Source organism: Nanorana parkeri, unplaced genomic scaffold (assembly GCF_000935625.1).
Source record: "Nanorana parkeri isolate BGI_ZX_2015 unplaced genomic scaffold, ASM93562v1 scaffold317, whole genome shotgun sequence".
NCBI classification, from domain to species: domain Eukaryota; kingdom Metazoa; phylum Chordata; class Amphibia; order Anura; family Dicroglossidae; genus Nanorana; species Nanorana parkeri.
The window spans coordinates 927,704-945,920 of record NW_017306585.1 but is presented as its reverse complement, the minus strand read 5'-3'; the positions used below and the strand labels follow the sequence as shown (position 1 = coordinate 945,920).

The window sequence follows — 18,217 nt, the reverse complement described above, 5'->3', positions numbered from 1 at the left end:
GGATTCGATCGGCGGGGCAGGGCATGCTGGGGGCGAGGCTGGGGAATACCTCACCCGGAAGAACGGGTACCGCACGTCACTGCAGTGTAGCCCCTCTGCCCTTTCATATACCTAGGAAGAATTTACCAAACCATTGCCAACAATTTCCAGATTTTCTTAATTAAAACACTAATTTGAGAAGAAACCAAACATAAGGTAAAAATTATTATTCACGCAAAAGGTGTTGGACTATAACCATCCTGAACCTACCCCACCTTCAAAGGAGGGTGAAGAATGCTGATACATTCCTTCTTTTGGCGTATACCACCCTCATAAAACCTAGTCAAATTAGAGTACTATTTGACTCTAGAACTCAGTATGATGAAGTCAGTTTGAATAATCGTCTCCTTACCAGGCCTAACTGGAATTACAGCCTTATAAGGGTGTTAAATCACTTTAGAGCCTACAGAAGTAATGGCTGACATTTAGCAAATGTTTCAGTGCTTTATCATTCGTGACCAGGACAGAAACTACCTTAGGTTCCTATAGAATAGGAACAATTACTTAAATGTCAAGGTCATAGACTACCATGTGAAGGTACACTGATTTAGAACTAGTCCCTGACCCACATTGGCAATCTATGGGCTAAGAAGAACAACCTAAGAGGTAAACAAGAAAATGGGACACATGCTTGTCATTTTGTATAAAAGCACTTCTGTGTGAATGATGGATTTAAATCACTGACTTGAAGATGGGTTGTTTTGTTACAGGAAGTCCTAAGGTTTGGAGCTGTTGTTGCTTTGCCCTTCTGAAGACCTGCACCTTTTATTTTCCTACGGATAATCATTTGCGACTTCTACATGCAACCGAGTTATGCTATTGTTGCTGTTCTTTGTTTTGTCTTTCAGGTCTCAGAGGACAAGATTGCATTGAATTAATTTGGACTCTGGAATGTTTATTGTAGTGAAATTAAAAGATTTCAGGCAGGGAGTGTTGTGTGGGAGTTATGCTGTTCTTCATATGGGTTTGCCATTTCAGCAAGTTGTTTCTTCTCTCCCCCTGTTGTTTGTTCTCAAGTTATCTACCTGACAGCATGTACCCACATCTTTCTCACTTCATGCTGGGTTAAGATATTTGTTTTAACCTATAGAACTAATCACATTATCAAGATGTATTCTGTGAGATTAAAACTCATCAAGATCGTCAGCCATATCTTCTTTTCAGTCACCTATCTATAGATTCTGCCAATATGTAAGTGTAGCACTCACCCCCTAAGGAACCGCTGGAATAACCCAGGTCATCACTAGTCTGTAGGGAAATTGGTCTTCAGCTGCCCCAACCACCCTGTTCTAGTGCCCACAAAGCTCATGTCTACTCCAGTAATGCAATGCTGAATAACTTTTTTAACTTCTTTATACTGGGGAGAGAGGGTATAGGGATCCTAGACATCCAGTGTGTAACAGACATAGACACCAGATCTTTTAAGCATCTCATTGTAGATCAACTTGTGGTACAGAGAATAGTAATTGGAGTAAGAGATGAGCATAAATCCTAAGCAGGAGAGGCACCAGCCCAGCTCCTGAGGTCCTCTAGATTCTGAGTACCTTCAGTAGCCATTTATCTTCCTGATTCTCTTCCTCTGGCAACAGCACAGGCCTCCTCCATAACTGAGGCCTAGGGAAACACTTACCACACTCCAGCCTCTGCCCACCCCGGGCCTCAGGCCTAGCCTGGAGGGTGGCTGGACAGCGCACAGCCCTGTGTTAATCCATGGCTGGTACAGAACTAGTCTGAGCACATGGTAATTCCCTCCAGTGTATGTAACCTATCCCAGCTTGCACCAATGGTTGAAAGAAACCCAGTGATTGGCTGTTGCACTGTACATACACTTACAATGTCTCTCATTGGCTGTCCCACACTACAGCAGAGTCACACTCCACCCGGGGGGGTGCAGTCAATGCCAGACACCTGGAATTAACCAGATGAATGCCACTATAATCCAGCCAGGCTAACTACAGCCCTGGCAATCACTAAACCACCTCACAAAAGGTGATGGGGGCTACATAAGTTATTGCCATTCCATCACAACTTAGGACACTATGGGGATCACTATTTACACAGCCTTAGCAGCAGAAACAGAATATTTTATGTTAAATATCCTACCCTCTATTTATATTTTTAAGTATCCTCAGATGGGAATTGGGTGTAATCAATATGTGTAGGTTGCATACCATCATAATATTTTAAAGACACATTTCGAAACTTGCAAGCAAGACCAAGTATATTTATATTTTTTAAATATCAGTAGGGAAAACAGGAAAAGAAAACTCTTTACCTGTTTATTCATTGAGTAAATGTATTTGAATGGAGAATGGATTTTGTTGTGAAAAAATGCTAAAAAGTAGTAAGATGCCGGTAAATTCAGGCTTTGTAAAATAGCACTAACAGGGTGAAACAAAAAAGAAAACAATCAGAGAGTAGCATGTCCTTGATACTGTTTATGAAGTACAACTAATGGCATACAAAGTGCATTCTGAGCTGCCAAATGCCAAGGACGTTAGGTATAGTCCATAAACACTTCAAGATAAATGTCTTTACACATAACATTCATAATGTTACTAACAAATCATTACTATGAATGTATTGTTTTATCCAGCATATTATTAAGAAAGGCAGCTGGGAGTTGATGCATGAAAAGTGTTCTGTAGGAAAAATATTGATTATTGACAGAGCATTGGAGGAATATGAATAGAAAATTGTCATTTATTGGAATCCTGCAGCCAGCAGTGCTAAGCTCAGAGATGTCCACATGTCTCAAGTACAGTACTGTGTATGTAAAGATTTTCCATGTGTGGCAACTCAATCCCAAACCCATATTCTTACCACAAACTTCCTGCCTGTACACCAGCCTTTTTTAACCACGGTGCTGTGGCAGGCTGGTTTGCCTCCTGGCCTCCTCAGGGGTGCCTCAAAATGTTGTGGTAGTGGAACTGTAATGTGTAGGGGGAATGACTACTCATGTGAAGTTGGCTCCTGATGTAAAAGGGGAACTGTGATATGAAAGTGGAGCTTCTGGTGTGAAAGGTGGCTGCTGATGTGAAAGAAGGCTACTGATGCAAATGGGGGGGAGCTTGATTTGAAGGGGGCACTCAGTTTTTTGGGTGTTTTTGCGTGGGGTCCCCCTTAAAATATGTGACATTTTAGACTTGGCTGCCTCGAGATGTTGCATACTTTTAAAGGGTGCCACGACTAAAAAAAAGGTGGAGAAATGCTGCACTACACCTTAAAACTGCACCATCAGTACTGTTTGAACACCATATTACACCTGCTTTCCTCACACCCCTACACCACATTTCCACCATAGATTTGTCTTCTCCCATCCTTTATATTTTGTTTTCCTGAAATTCTACATCAAACCTGTGTTCCCCTCTACCCCTGTAGTCACCAAACCTAAGGTCACATCTATGACTTATACATTAAACAGCACCCTGTGCCACACCTGTTTTCCCCTAAATATGTGTGTTCCCCTACTTACCACACATGTTCCACTCCACAACTTGCACAAACTTCCAAACACCCATCCACTGGCAATTCATGCTTAAGATGAGCTTAGAAATATATTTTGTATTCTCTTTAATTTATTTTCTGTTATTTTTATTAAGGTCTGTCAGTAAGGATTCCTGAAAAATTCACTTAGCTTCTAACCACTCTGTGCAGTAATTGCATTTAGGAAAAGTGTATATGCCCAGCACTGAAGAGTGTGCAATTTAGAACAGCTGCATTTAAGCTTTGAACTGTTAAAACCAATTATAAACATGTTGACCGCAACCCCGCCGACCCTCTCCCGTTCCCTAACTTACCTGAATTGCGGGGTTCTTTACTTTATACCTTATTTAGTGGAGCTGTGCCTGGCTCCTTCAGCGCAGCTTCTTCATTGAACTTGTATTCCATTGAGTACAGCAAATCCCTGTTCTGCGGTGGCTGATGGTACTTGTAGTTCACAATTAAATACAAGTGCGGTGATGTCACTGCACTTGTAGTCCATTGATACTTCCTCCTGCTCTTGTTACTGAATGTTCATAACCTTGGTACAGATGTGGACGAAAGGAAGAGTCTGCAGAAGCCCAAGCATTGCACCTGTAATCCACTGATCACGGTTGCAATGCTTTACTGGCTTTGTATGCAAAAAGATAATAAATGTACATTATTTCTTTGATGAAGAAGTATGTATTTACAATTTTTTTTCAAAAGGTGGAAATTCCCTTTAAAGCCCAATTGAACCAGTTGTATTTATTATTCTAATGCAGTTAGGCTACATATACAGTAATTAGGGGTTAAAATGCAGCTGCAGTACTGGCAGCATGTTGCATCACTACTCTCACACATAATGCAGCGGCCTAGGATTCCAGCTGTCTGACATGCCCCTTGCACACTGCCTTATTCAGCAATGCAGCTCAGGGAGTGAGACCAGGGGCGGACTGACAGCATATGGGGCCCACCGGGCAATAAGAGATTATGGGGCCCCCTTGGGCTTCGCCCATATAAAATCCACCCAATGCGTTATTACAAGGGGTGGGCAAATTTAATTTATCTAACTGTGATAAAACTACAAATCCCATCATGCATCTGGCTATGGGCGTCATGTATATGCAAAAGTCTTGCAATGCATCATGGGTCTTGGAGCTCCACCACAGTTACGGAGCCAGAGTTTGCTCACCCCCTGAAGATCCTCTACAATTGAGGAATGATCGCAGTACAAATCAACGCACAGCAAACCTCAGTCCAAAACCAACGTATGCCAAACCTCAGACCAGAACCAACATACTGCAAACCTCAGACCAGAACCAACGCACTACAAATCTCAGGCTAGAACCAACACACAGGAAACCTCAGACCAGAACCAACGCACTACAAATCTCAGGCTAGAACCAACACACAGGAAACCTCAGACCAGAACTAACGCACTGCAAACCGCAGACCAGAACTAACGCACTGCAAACCTCAGACCAGAACTAACGCACTGCAAACCTCAGATCAGAACTAACACACTGCAGACCTCAGATCAGAACCGACGCACGGCAGACCTCAGATCAGAACCGACGCACGGCAGACCTCAGATCAGAACCAAACGCACGGCCGAACTCAGAACAGAGCCAACGCACGGCAGACCTCAGAACTGAGCCAACGCACGGCAGACCTCACACACAAAACACACACAGTACACACATAAGGGCATACAAGGGCACTCACACTGGGCAGGCATGTCAATGCGGTGCGCACGCCTGTAAACAGCCGATCCCGGGAGGGACAGGTGCTGCATGTGGTTGCATGCAGCAGCCTGTTCTTCCCTATGGGAGGACACAGCTGTACGTTGTCATACGGACACCCATTTTTCCCAATATCCGCACCATTTATAGACTCTTATTTTGTTAAGCCACAAAGAAACATATTAAAAAGTATGATAAAAATAAAACTTTTATTCAAAGGTATTAAACTTGTCGGCACAATATAAGTATTCTTATCAAATAAAACAACAGAAGGTAAACAATAGATGTCAAACTACAATAGAGTCTATACAAATAAAGTGGCAGGTTGTCATGCCGACCCCTTTTTTCAAGTAATTGTATCTAGAAAAGTAAAAATAGAAAACAGAACACAAAACCTAGACTACATGTAAAATTAATGAATTACTATATGTCCGAATATACAAAAAATTTATTCGGGCACATGATAATTTGTTTGAGAATGTGCGGCGGCCATGTTGGCCACCGGCGTGTTCTGTGAATGCGTGCCACCATCAGGTGACGTCACACGCCGATATTTGCCCCACCATCTCGGTGTATACCTAGATATACACCAATATGGCGGCGCCCAAAACGTGCGGTGTCATATGATGCCATGCGCCTTGCCTCCAGAAGACGCCAATGGCTGAATCCAAAATAGCATAAAAATGTGTTTTGTTTGATGAAACAAATGAAAACTTTTTTAGTTTTCGTACATTTCATTTTTTTATTATTTATTTATTTTGTACTGTTGGGAGGGCTTCGGGGAAATATTAGGGGTCCAAACAGACCCCTGACATTTCCCTTTTAAAATAGAAAAGAAATTGAGGACATCAAATCCTCAATTTATTTTTCTGCAGCCTCAGCACTCCATGAATGGGTAACACTCAGTACAGAGGCTTTCCATTCATTCAGACACTGATGATAGAGAAATATTTACTATCAGCTGATTCTGAATGGGGAGGAGCCTCTGTACTGACTGCTTCTCCCCGTTGAGGAAATCTTGAATGAACAGGCTGTGATGGGGGAGAGAAGCAGTCCCCAGGATGAGCTGTGTCGGTCGCACAGCGCCCTTGTTGCCATGGCGACCTGTGCGGCCTCACAGCTCGCACACCCCATGCTGGTTGCGGGCCCTCGGGCCGTGCCCGACTACCCGATGGGTCAGTCCGCCCCTGAGTGAGACCACTGTTGATTAGAGCAGTGTGCAGGGGGGTGGTTGTTGGACAGCCAAAGACCTGGTCTGCTGCATTGTGTGTGAGTAGTGGTCCAACTCTTTAATGGGTTTATTAACAAAGCTGCCGAAGGAAGCCGAGTGAATAACCGTGCCGAAGTGAAGTGAGCCGAACGTCGTTCGGCTATTCACTTCAGCTCAGTACAGCTGATTTCAGCCGTACATGGGCTAAAATCAGCCGTACATTGGCTGCCTTTGGTCAGCCGAACATACTCTGCATGTTCGGCTGAGCCGAAGTGTAGAAGCTGTTTAACTCAGCCAGTTCACTCGCTGCCGTTCGCCCCTATTCTCATAGGCGCCAGACGGCAGTGAGTGAATAGCCGAATACCACCGAGCGACATTCGGCTCGGCTATTCTGCTCACTACCTCCGAGGTAGCGAGCAGAATTTTAAAAAATGTAATCAAATGGAAAAAAAAAACGTTTAAAAATGATTTAAATATATGTAAAGAAGAATAAAAATTTAAAAGTTAAGAAAATAATAGAATTTTTTTTTAAAGAAAAAAAAAATACAGCATGGGGTCCCCCTCCCAAACTATACCAGACCCTTTAGGTCTGGTAGCAAAGTTAGGAGGGACCCCTCAAAAAATTGATCCACCGACATAATCCTAAGGTCAATCATGATGTCCAGCGTTGTCCACAACAAAAACAAGTCAGTGAAATAAAAAAATTAAAATAATAAATAAATATAAAATAATAATTTTAAAAAACGACACCCGTTGACCCAACCGCAAGCGACAAACTCCCGCCGCAGAATGAAGAATCTCACAGATGCCGGCAAAATATAAACATTTGGCGGACACCTGCCAGAGGCTTACAGCAGGTCCCGGGCAAATGAAAACAACGTGATGTAACAGCTGGCTCCGCCCAGTTGTTGTTTAAGGACAGATCAGCATCCCCAGGTCATTTGGAGATGCTGATCTGTCATTACAGTACAACAGGTGGGCGGAGCCAGCCATGATGTCTTTTGCGTGGGGTACAGTCGGCTTCTCCCCGCAAAAGACAACAGCTGGGTGGGGAGAACAGTCGGCTTCTGTCGATCTTTCTCCTCGCTTCAGCTGTCATTACGGCTCAGCCAAGCCGCAGCATATGCATTTGTCTCGGCTGAGCCCCTCGGCTGCCTTCGGCTGCTGTACTGGCTATTGTGAATAGACCAAACAGCAGCCCTTCGATCCGGCGACCATAGCTTCAGCTGAAGGATCAGCTGAAACTATGGCTAGAACCTTCGGCAAGTAAGTAAATAACCCTCTAAATTTAAAGGGTATTTAAACACCTGCTGCAGCACCTAGCAAGTCTAACAAATCTTAGAGGAGAATTTTTGTTACTGTATATGCACCCTAACTGCACTGCATTAATAAATACTAGTGGGGGTTCAATTGGGCTTTAGGGAGAAGAAAACAGGCTTTTTACTTTGTTACACATTCCTTTAAAAATTTTATAATCACAACTCTGTTGTAGTTAGGAAAAAAGAAGAAAAAAAAAAAGGAGCTGAAAGACTTTTTTAAATGTTACACGTATTACTGTTAACGGAAGGTAAAAGTTTGCAGTGGCATATGTTTTATTTTATATTAAATAGAAATCAACATTTACACCAGTACTTTCCCTCTGAAACTGGGAAATAGCTTTTCCTCTCTATGTCAACATAGGGACATCTTGTGGCCAACTAAGCAAATGCAACTTAAACTACTTTAAATCAAATTATTTGTAGCCAAAAATGTATTTCCACATAGATTACTGAAGGGTCAGACAAAAAAGTGAAAGTATAGGTTTTCTCTGCTTGTTTTTGTGCATATCCTTTTTACAAACGTGAGCTTGTTGGTTTTGTTCATCAGAGTAATTTGCCAATTCTACACTTTTCAGCTTCAGCATTCCACAATGTTTCTTAGCTGTTCGTGTTCTAGTTTATTCATATTATAGAATTGGAGAAAAGAATGCATTAACAATTGCTTGTTGTAAAAGCCTCTCCTTCGTTTGTAAAAGCCTGCCAGTTGTATATAGTTTATATAAAATGTTTATTTAAACTTTCACATTCATATACACATTTTTATATTTGCATGCCTAAAAATCAACAATTTGTTATGCTAAAAGAAGGAAAATATAACCATGAATACTATACATTTCCTTTATATATGTGTTTTTTAAAATAAGTTGAGCAGCTGCTTCTAGTGTTAATGATCACATTGTGTCTATGCTCAGTAATTGTATGGCAACATTGTTTTATGTTTAAATGTAATATAATGCAGTTATGTATAGCTATTATACAGTTACTGCTTGTACAACAATACAGTAACATTTACGGGTCTATTCACTAAGCTGCCGAGGGCAGCCGAGTGAACAACCGACCCCAAGTGAAGTGAGCCAAACACTGTTCGGCTATTCACTTCAGGCTTGTACGGCTGATTTCAGCCGTATATCGGCTGAAATCAGCCGTACATCGGCTTGCTTCGCAAGGCCTTGGGTCGGCCGAACATGCTCAGCATGTTCGGCTGACCCGGAGTGCAGAAGAAGTTCGACTCAGCTGATCCAACATTTGGAACGGCTGTGCCGAACCTCTGGCAGGCTACTCACTGCTGTTCGGCCTATTCTTATAGATGCCGAACAGCAGTGAGTGAATAGCCGAATGCCGCTGAGCAACATTCGGCTCGGCTGTTCTGCTCGGTCCCTCAGAGGGACCAAGCAGAACAGAAAAATAGTTAAAAAAGTACAAAAAAAGTAAATTGAAAACAATTGTGCAGAGCTAGCAATGACCGCTAGCTCCGCCCAACAGTTTTCCTATGTCCGGCAGCTCTGTTGCGGTAAAAAAAAAACAAAAAAAAAACCTCCCGGGCGCTCTGGGAGCCTTCCACTCCCGGCCGCCCAGGAGAGAAACACTGATTTATTTTTTTTTTCTTTATTCTGACATGGAGTTGTGTCAGAATAGAAAAAAAAATAGTTTTGCCCATTGGAATGCATTGTTAGATTCCTATTAGCATTGGGACATTACTATTGGCTATTTCAATTTGCAATAGCCAATAGTAAACAAGCATTGTACCCGACCTCTGCTGCAGTTCCCCATCAGGTCCATCATCAGAGGGTGGGTACAATGCTAATTTACTATTGGCTATTGAAAATTGAAATAGCGGATAGGAATCTAGCAATGCATTCCAATGGGCAAAAACATTGCAGTGTTTCTCTCCTTGCGGCCGGGAGCAGGAGACTCCTGGAGCGCCAGGGAGAGTTTGCTGTTTGGAGATCAGTGTCCCTGGTTAGCAGGTAACCAGGGACGCTGATCTCTCTGCAAGTGGCCGGAGCCAGCCGTAAGATCACGGCTGGCTCCGCCCAGCTGTCAGAAGCAGGCTGTCGGCCGGCCAATGGCCGGCCGCTCGGCCAGCTTCGGCTTTCAGCACGGCTCAGCCGAGCCGATGCATATGCGTTCGGCTCGGCTGAGCCGCTCGGCCATGATCGGGAGCTGTACGGGCTATTGTGAATAGCCCGTACAGCACCCCTTCGGTTCTACTGAACCGAAGGGGTCCTGGGGCCGAAGCATCGGCCGAAGCTACGGCTAGATCCTTTGGCAGCTTCGTGAATAGACTCCATAGTGTTGAAGGCTACCTAAACATCTATTCAAATGATATCCAGTTAGGTAGAATCTCAAACTAAACAGTTGTTGAATTTGGTTGATCTGACAGATCATATCTAAAAGAAAACCTGCCTGTTTTCACCGCATTTAGCTACTCTACACAGTGGCGTAACCAGAGTTATTGGCGCCCGGGGCAGAACATTTTTTTTCGCCCCCCCATATTATATAAACATCCACTAGAACTGTACCCCCCACTCCCACACATATATATCAGCTAAGGAACTACAAGTCCAAGCATGCCATCATTGTCCCTGTACACCCCCCCCACACACACACACATATCACCAGAGGCGGCTCTAGACTTTGTGAGGCCTTAGGCGAAACTCAAACATGAGGCCCCCACTTACACCCATATTGAAAGACAATGCAAACAATAATTAAAAATGAACTGTATACATTGCATATTGTAAGACGAGCGTTTAATCCCAGCAGCCAGGAATTTACAGCTTCTAGAGCTAGAATCTTATTTCTGTCTCATATCTAATTCTACAAACAACTATACGCAAAACCATAACCCTAAGGAAGTAACATGCAGAGGTCAGATTAAGTAACGCACAGAGAGCAGAGGTCAGTAATAAGTAACGCAAAGAGATCAGTAGTAACGCACAAAATGCAGAGGTCAGATGTAAGGAACGCACAGAGTGCAGAGGTCAGATGTAAGGAACGCACAGAGTGCAGAGGTCAGATCTAAGGAACGCGCAGAGTGCAGAGGTCAGATCTAAGGAACGCACAGGGTGCAGAGGTCAGATGTAAGGAACGCACAGAGTGCAGATGTAAGGAACGCACAGTGTGCAGTGGTCAGATGTAAGGAACGCACAGTGTGCAGTGGCCAGATGTAAGGAACATCTGTAATGAACACAGTTCAGTAGTAAACACAATAAGAAGGATCTACTCACTGGTATTGGGCAGCTGGATTTTTTACATAGGGGGTTATTCACAAAGCTGCCGAAGGATCTAGCCATAGCTTCGGCTGATCCTTCGGGTAGCTTCGGCACCAGGACCCCATCGGTTCAGTAGAACCGAAGGGCTGCTGTACGGGCTATTCACTATAGCCCGTCCTGCTCCCGAAGTTGCCTCGGCATATGCTTCCGCTTGACTGAGCCGTGGTGAAAGCCGAAGCTGGCCGGGCGACAGCCTGCTACTGACAGCTGGGCGGTGCCATCCGTGATCTCACGGCTGGCTTTCGGCCACTTGCAGAGACAGATCGATCATTCTCCCCGTGAGGAAATGGCTGCTCCCTCCCAGCCTAGGGGCGGACTGACCAGAGGCAGGTTAGTTGAAGCTGCAGAGGCGATCTATGCGGCCGCGAGGCCCTCGTGAGCGCGAGGCCTAAGGCGACCGCCTAACTCGCCTAATTAGAGAGCCGCCTCTGCATATCACCCAGGGAACGGCAATATCTGGTTGTTGTACAGGGGCAATGAGGGCATGCTGGGACTTGTAGTTCCCTAGCTGATATGTTATGAAGCTGTATTCCACCTGAAAGTACTACAATTACATTATAGAACTAAGAATAGAACATAAAATAAAACTTTTTTTTTTCTAATACTCACCTGATTCCTTATTAGCATAGCGGGGAAGCTGGCTGCGCATTTTGCATTTGACAGCTCACCCCCCCGTGACAGTACATCCCTCCCTGCCCCCCCCCAAAGTGAAAGTACATACCTCCCTACAAACAACATACAAAGCTATCTACAACTCTGCCCACGGCTACATCTCCAACCTCATCTCATGATATCACCGAAACCGCCCTCTCCGCTCCTACCAAAACCTCTTGCTCTCTAGCTCCCTTATTACCTCCTCCCATGTTCACTTCCAATTCTTCTCCAGAGCCTCTCCCATCCTCTGGAACTCTCTACCACAACCTATGCGGCTTTCTCCTAATCTGTCTGCCTTTAGGTTATTCCTGAAAACTCACCTCTTCAGGGAAGCCTATCCCACCTACTCTTAAACACGTTACATCTACTCCTTCAATCACCTCATCCCTCACAGTTATTACCTTCTGTTTTACTTGCCCCTCCTTGTAGATTGTAAGCTCTCATAAACCTTTGTGTATGACAGTGTACTGCAATTGTACTGTCCCCCATATGTTGTAAAGCGCTGCACAAATTGTTGGTGCTATATAAATCCTGTATTATCATAAAATAATATTTCTTTCTGTAAATGCACACAATCATTTCAGCCCAAACATCTATGTATTTATGTACACAGGAGATATCCCTGACATTGGGCCTATCTTGGGTAAACAGTACAATTTGTTTGTAAAACGTCCTTCCAAACAACTGATCAAAACTTACTGATTACAGTATACCAAAGACATGATACAGTGATGCTAATGGACTAAAAGATTAGAGCATGTTCACTTTGCAAATTGAATTTTGACTTTGCTGGGAATTCTCACTAACATTAGTACAAGTGGTGGGAATTTACTTTGGAAAGAAAATCCAATCACATGAAACGAAAATTCAAAAACAGGATTTGTTTGGATAATTGAAGTCAGCACCCTTTCCCCATATTCACTAGTTAAAGTTCACTTTCAATGTGCAATGTGCAATGCTGCAATGTGCTCTGCTCCTTTAGTAAATTAGGGTATGTCCATAGACATATTGGGGTTGATTTACTAAAGACAACTAGGCTGTTCAGTTTGCAAGAAGTTTTCCTATTAGCTTAGTGAATGAGATGAAGCTCTGCTGACTTCCATTATGTGCAAGAAAAAATACAGTATTTTATATTTTCCATTCTAATGATTATGCATTCTTTGCACAGTGAATTTTCACCACATTCGCTAAGCTAAAGCAAAATCCCCGTGGAAGGTGTACAGCATATTTGCATTTAGTAAATGAACCCCATTGACTATCTTCTAGCTTAATCATTATTGGCTAGATCAGAACATGTTTATTTTATGTCTATGGACCTGATTTAGTATAAATAAAGTTAATAAGCTCAAGAGTTTAGAAAAGGTAAACTGGTGTATCCCTAAGTTTAAGATGTCCATTTGATAGATAGTAAACCTGAAAAAGCATTACCACAAGCTGTCAGGGGTTTATCCATTTGCTTTTTGTGACAAAGGCTGACAAGTATGCAGAAAGTCTCACTGAAAAGCCCCTTTTTATTGTATAATTCAACCCTTTAGTTGAAATTACTGTAAACAATACTAAGAAGAGAAAAAATACATACTGTGCTGTGTTTGTGTATCGGGGCTGCAAGGTTCGGACTTTGGTAAAAGGTGCGAAGACTGCTGGAGGATTGTCAATGTCTTCGCTATTCACAGATCCAGTAATACCACTGTTTAGAATAAAATAACAACATTTAATCCCAAAGGTACACACATTGATATGCAGTCAGATAGACATTGTAATAGCAATCTTCATTCACATAGGATTACCTCCATTTTCCTGTTACAGCGGTTTTCAGGCAAAATATGACTGTGCACTCCAATAGGCACCAGAGTTAAATCCAGTGCCCGTAGTAATCAGCACTCAGTAACAGAACTGGTTTTCCCTCTCTCTTCCTTTTTTTTTAGATGGTGTAAGTACGCTTGTGATTAGAGGTGTAATCGGTTCTGTCAGTACAGAGCACGTAAGTGTGAGGGCAGTGAGCAGCATTTTCACTGAGAGAAAATTGTATTTTAAGTCATTTCTAAGCACATATCGGCTGCTGTACGGGCTCTAGTGAATAGTGCATTGAGAGAAAAGGGTATTTTTAAGTAATTTCTAAGCACATATCGGCTAGGTATATCGGCTTTAGGGGGTTATTCACTATGGAGCCAAAGGATACAGCCGTAGCTTCGGCTGATCCTTCGGCTTTCTTTGGCCACCTCTGCCCTTCGGTTCAGTCGAACCGATGGGCTGCTGTACGGACTATTCACAATAGCCCATACAGCAGCCTAGCAGCTCAGCCGAGCTGAAGGCATATGCTTCGGCTCGACTGAGCCGACGTGACAGCCAAAGTGTGGAGAAAGGTTGGCCGAAGCCGACGTATGGCTGATTTTAGCCGAAATACGGCTGATATCAGCCGTACAAGGCAGAAGTGAATAGCCGAACGTTTTTTCGGCTCACTTCACTTTGTTTTCGGCAGCTTTGTGAATAACCTCCTTAGCGTTACCCTTAGGCCCCGTTCACATTGAGGGATTTATCGTGCGGTAATTCCCGCGATATCGCGGCTATTTACCGCGCAATATCGCTCTTCAATGCTTTGCAATGGGGCAAAGGGTCCTGCTGTCGCGAGTCGTGTGTCGCTACAGCATGACCCTTTTTGGAGCGGATTTTGCCGCGATTCTCGCTTGCTCAATGCAAGCATTTGCGTGACAATTTGCGAATCGCGCAGTGTGAATGGGGCCTTAAAGTGAATCTATGGCCAGGCTTGGGACAGATATTTAAATATCCCTACAAGCAGTTAATCAACTTTAAAACAAGACTTCACTGCCCCCTGTACTCTCTTAGATTACCTGCTCTGTTTTTACATTAGAGATTAGAAATCTGGAAGTATGGTATGTCACTGCTGGTAGGGGAGCAGTAAGGACATATTTAAAAGCTAGTTTACTGCTTGTTATTGCTGACCTTGAACTACAATGCAAGATCCACTTATTACATTTATTACATCAACCCCCCCTTAACAAATCACTGCATTAAAGTATTACAATCTTCAGCATTCTCACAATGTTGTCAGATGGATTGTAATGTCACCTTTGCCTAGATGCCATGGGCAGAAGCCAGGAGAAAGATAAGCAAATTTTCTAACTTTGTTTCCCTCACAGGTGTTTTTTTTTGTTTTTTTTTTTACAGCTTTAATGCGGGGGTGGGGGGGAGCATGTAATAAGTAAACCTTAATGAATGCCAGGGAACATTTTTCTTAACCTTTGCAGTGGAGCTACCCCCGCACTGTAAGGGTTAAGTGCTCTTTATGGTCTATGTACAAAAATTAGAAAAGTTATACTCCCTGAACCCCGGAGCTGGATAGCTCCTACAGTGCCCCCTCCAACTAGGCTGAAGTGATGGTATGTCTCTCTGCATTCTCATGTACTGTGTAAAGAACCAGAGGCTTCCCCAGGCTGAGTGACACCTGGAGCAGCTGCCGCGTGTCACCTCCTGGGATGTAATCACGCACGGGAGTCACGTCATCACGCACGGGAGTCACGTCATCACGCACGTGCGTGAAGTCATTACAAAAGCGCGTGATGATGTCACGCACACTTAACTGCTGATGGCCATCTGGGTGATGGATGCCGGCAGAGAGAGGAGGGGACGTTCATTTTTATCCGCCGGGTCCCCTCCTCTCTTGTACAGCTGACAGGCACTCGGTTAAGGACCCCTATTCAGAGGGGGTGACACCAAAATGATTGTGAGTCATTTTGGTGTCACCCACCTCTGATGGTGTCACCCAGTGCGGGCTGCACACCCCTTGAGACACCACTGTATAGAACATAATTACTCAGGGACCTTAGACTGCTGCAGTGGAGGAGGAAGAGATGCTGCAAGGACTGGTTTAAGAGTTCCGATGAGTGGGTGAATATAACTTTTTAATTTTTGTACCTAGACAAAAATGAGCACTTAACCCTTGCAGTGCAGGGGTAGCCCCACTGCAAGGGTTAAGAAACATTTTCCATGGATTTCTTCTTTAAGTGTTAGGGTCAGGTAGGGTTAAATTTAGGGTCAGTTTAAATATTAGGAACAAGTCAGAGGTCAGGTAGATGCTTGAGCACACTTTTACTCTCATATGTTTGGGTGTTTAAGTGCTGGTGCTGAAAGCAGGTGTACCACAAACTAATTTAGACAAAAACGTACCAATAGCCTGGAATATGATCCATACGAGGATACGGAGATATGCTGAAATAGAGAAGAAAAAAGGTCAAAACTCTTTAGAAAATACTAGATGAAGCATTACATTCTTTTAAAATGAAATAGAATAACATATTTAAAACTGTCAGCAGTGGTATTTGTAATAACAGGAAACAAAACTACACAACACAGGCCAGATGTGCCAAACTGAGGTTTTTTGGCCACATGTGGCCCTCCTGCACCTATGTTGTGGCCCTCAGTGGTTTAGGGACTTCAACTCTAAGGCCTGGTTCACACCTGGGCATTTCACAGCGTGCTCCTACGCTCTGTAAAACGCTCAACATGTGAAAACCAATGATTGCCTATGGGCATGGTTCCCACCTGCGCATTTTACAGTGCGTAGGAACGAGCTGCAAAACGCCCTACGCCCAAAGAAGTTCAGGAGCTTCTTTGGGGCGTATTTGCCGCGTGTATCCATTGGGATACAGCCAGGTAGCCCTCAGAAACGCGCGTTTGTCGCACGTTTTTTTACCGCGAATCACAGTAAAAACGTGCAACACGGAACACGCGACAAACGCGCATATTCGATATGCCTAGGTGTGAACCCAGCCTAATAGGACCCAGTTTTTCCCCAGCCACTGCAAATATTTGACCCTTCAGGTGAATTTAAAACCTGCTACCCCTGCCACATACAGTGTTCCTTCAGATGGCTTGCGTGTCCTTCAGCACATACAAACTGGCGGAAGGAACCACAACATTCTGCAGGAAATCCGGTATTCTGCACACCTGTAAGTGTGTAATACATGCAGCAGCATTTATTAGTGGTCAGTAAAGCACCAGCTTTTCAACACTGAGCTGCTGGGAATGTATACATAGATTTACTCTTTTTTTACATACTGCCTCTGTTTAGAAGTCAAGCTGAGGGGTAGGGTCACTTTAATTATTAAAGTGCTATAATTATTTTCTGAAAGAAAAAGGTGCTGCCTTAAATATCTATAATGAGGCCTCCTCGAAGATTTACTGTATTCCACTTATCACAGCCCACTGTTTCATTTGAGATTGATATACCCACTTTAAACCTTTAAAATACTCGGGCTTCCACTCAAGACAAGGGTGGTAAATGTTGTTTGATTTCATAAAGTCAGTGGACCACTGATTTTGTGTAAGAAATATTTTTCTCCGGCCCCTAAAAGTTATAGGACTTTTCAGCAGGAATGCCACTTTGCCCTGATAATTTCCTCTGCAGTGTGATACATACTTACCAAGTGCTTCGGATTTGCTGAGACAGACCCACTTTTTATTGAGCTGTCCCTTGAAGGCTGTGTTCTTGGATCACAGCATGAAGCTCGTTGAGTCTTTCAGTCACTACATGTGTCCAGCAGCACCCTGTTACATTGTGCCCACTGCTCGGTTATATGTAAATACCTCAGTGGTTCATTCATATGCAAATCCTTCCCCCATTCCAAGGCAATTCAGTACTTAGTAGTTTTATAACACAGGATTTTCCACCTACAAAACCTTCAACCCATCATCAGCCAGTGTCGCAGTACTCAGCAGAAAGGTCAGTGTCAAATAATGTCTCTCAATATTTTATTACAAATGTGTTTGCAGTGTAATTGGTGTCTATCACTGCAAGAGCACTTTAGGGTTAGTTTACACCAAAAACTGCATCACAACTGCGTGCGTCTGCGCAGTTGCATTGCGATCCGTTTTGATGTGTTTGTGATGCGTTTTTCCCCCTGCATGTTCCTGGATGATGCCGCAATGAATTCTGTTTTGTATGCGTTCCGTTGCGTTTCGGTGCGTTTTGATGAGTTTGCATGCGTTTGCACTGCATTTTGATAGGTTTTGTGTAGTTAGATGCAGGTAAAATAGGACAAGCAGTACTTTTTCTGACTGCATCTGAACGGACTGCAATGGTGTGAATTAAGCATAAGAAAGCCCATAGGAAATCATTGTGATGTATTTTGACTGCAGCAGTCAAAATAAACGGACTGCATCACAACTGCATATGGTGTGAACTAGCCCTTAGACTGCACAGACTAAAAGTTGGCGCTCGCTAAAAAATACATAATTAATTTTACCAATAAAAATACCTTCTTGGTTGTGTTTCTGTCCTTATTTTAGTAAATATTCCTGTGTATACAATATTTTAAAATTAAATTGTATAATAAGTTACTGATATGTCTCTTGTAGAACCACGCCACTTTTAAATGAATGCCCCACCCCTAATCATTGTCCATCTGCAATCCATAATCTTTGTCCATCTTGTTGGATGCACAGCAAAAATAGGTGTCCCTGGATTTTTTCTAATTCCTGTCAACTATGGTAGTA

At 43.3% G+C, this 18,217-nt stretch overlaps 1 protein-coding gene across 1 annotated transcript in view; it reads right to left on the bottom strand.

Moving 5' to 3' along the window:
• Window positions 1-18,217, bottom strand: part of CUNH7orf72 (chromosome unknown C7orf72 homolog) — a 60,817-nt gene that overhangs the window by 6,821 nt on the left and 35,779 nt on the right. Inside the window, exons 6-7 of the mRNA XM_018558048.1 lie at window positions 15,890-15,931; window positions 13,284-13,391 (exon numbers count right to left, since the gene is read on the bottom strand). Coding sequence (XP_018413550.1) covers window positions 13,284-13,391; window positions 15,890-15,931 — 150 coding nt within the window. The remainder of the gene's footprint in view (window positions 1-13,283; window positions 13,392-15,889; window positions 15,932-18,217) is intronic.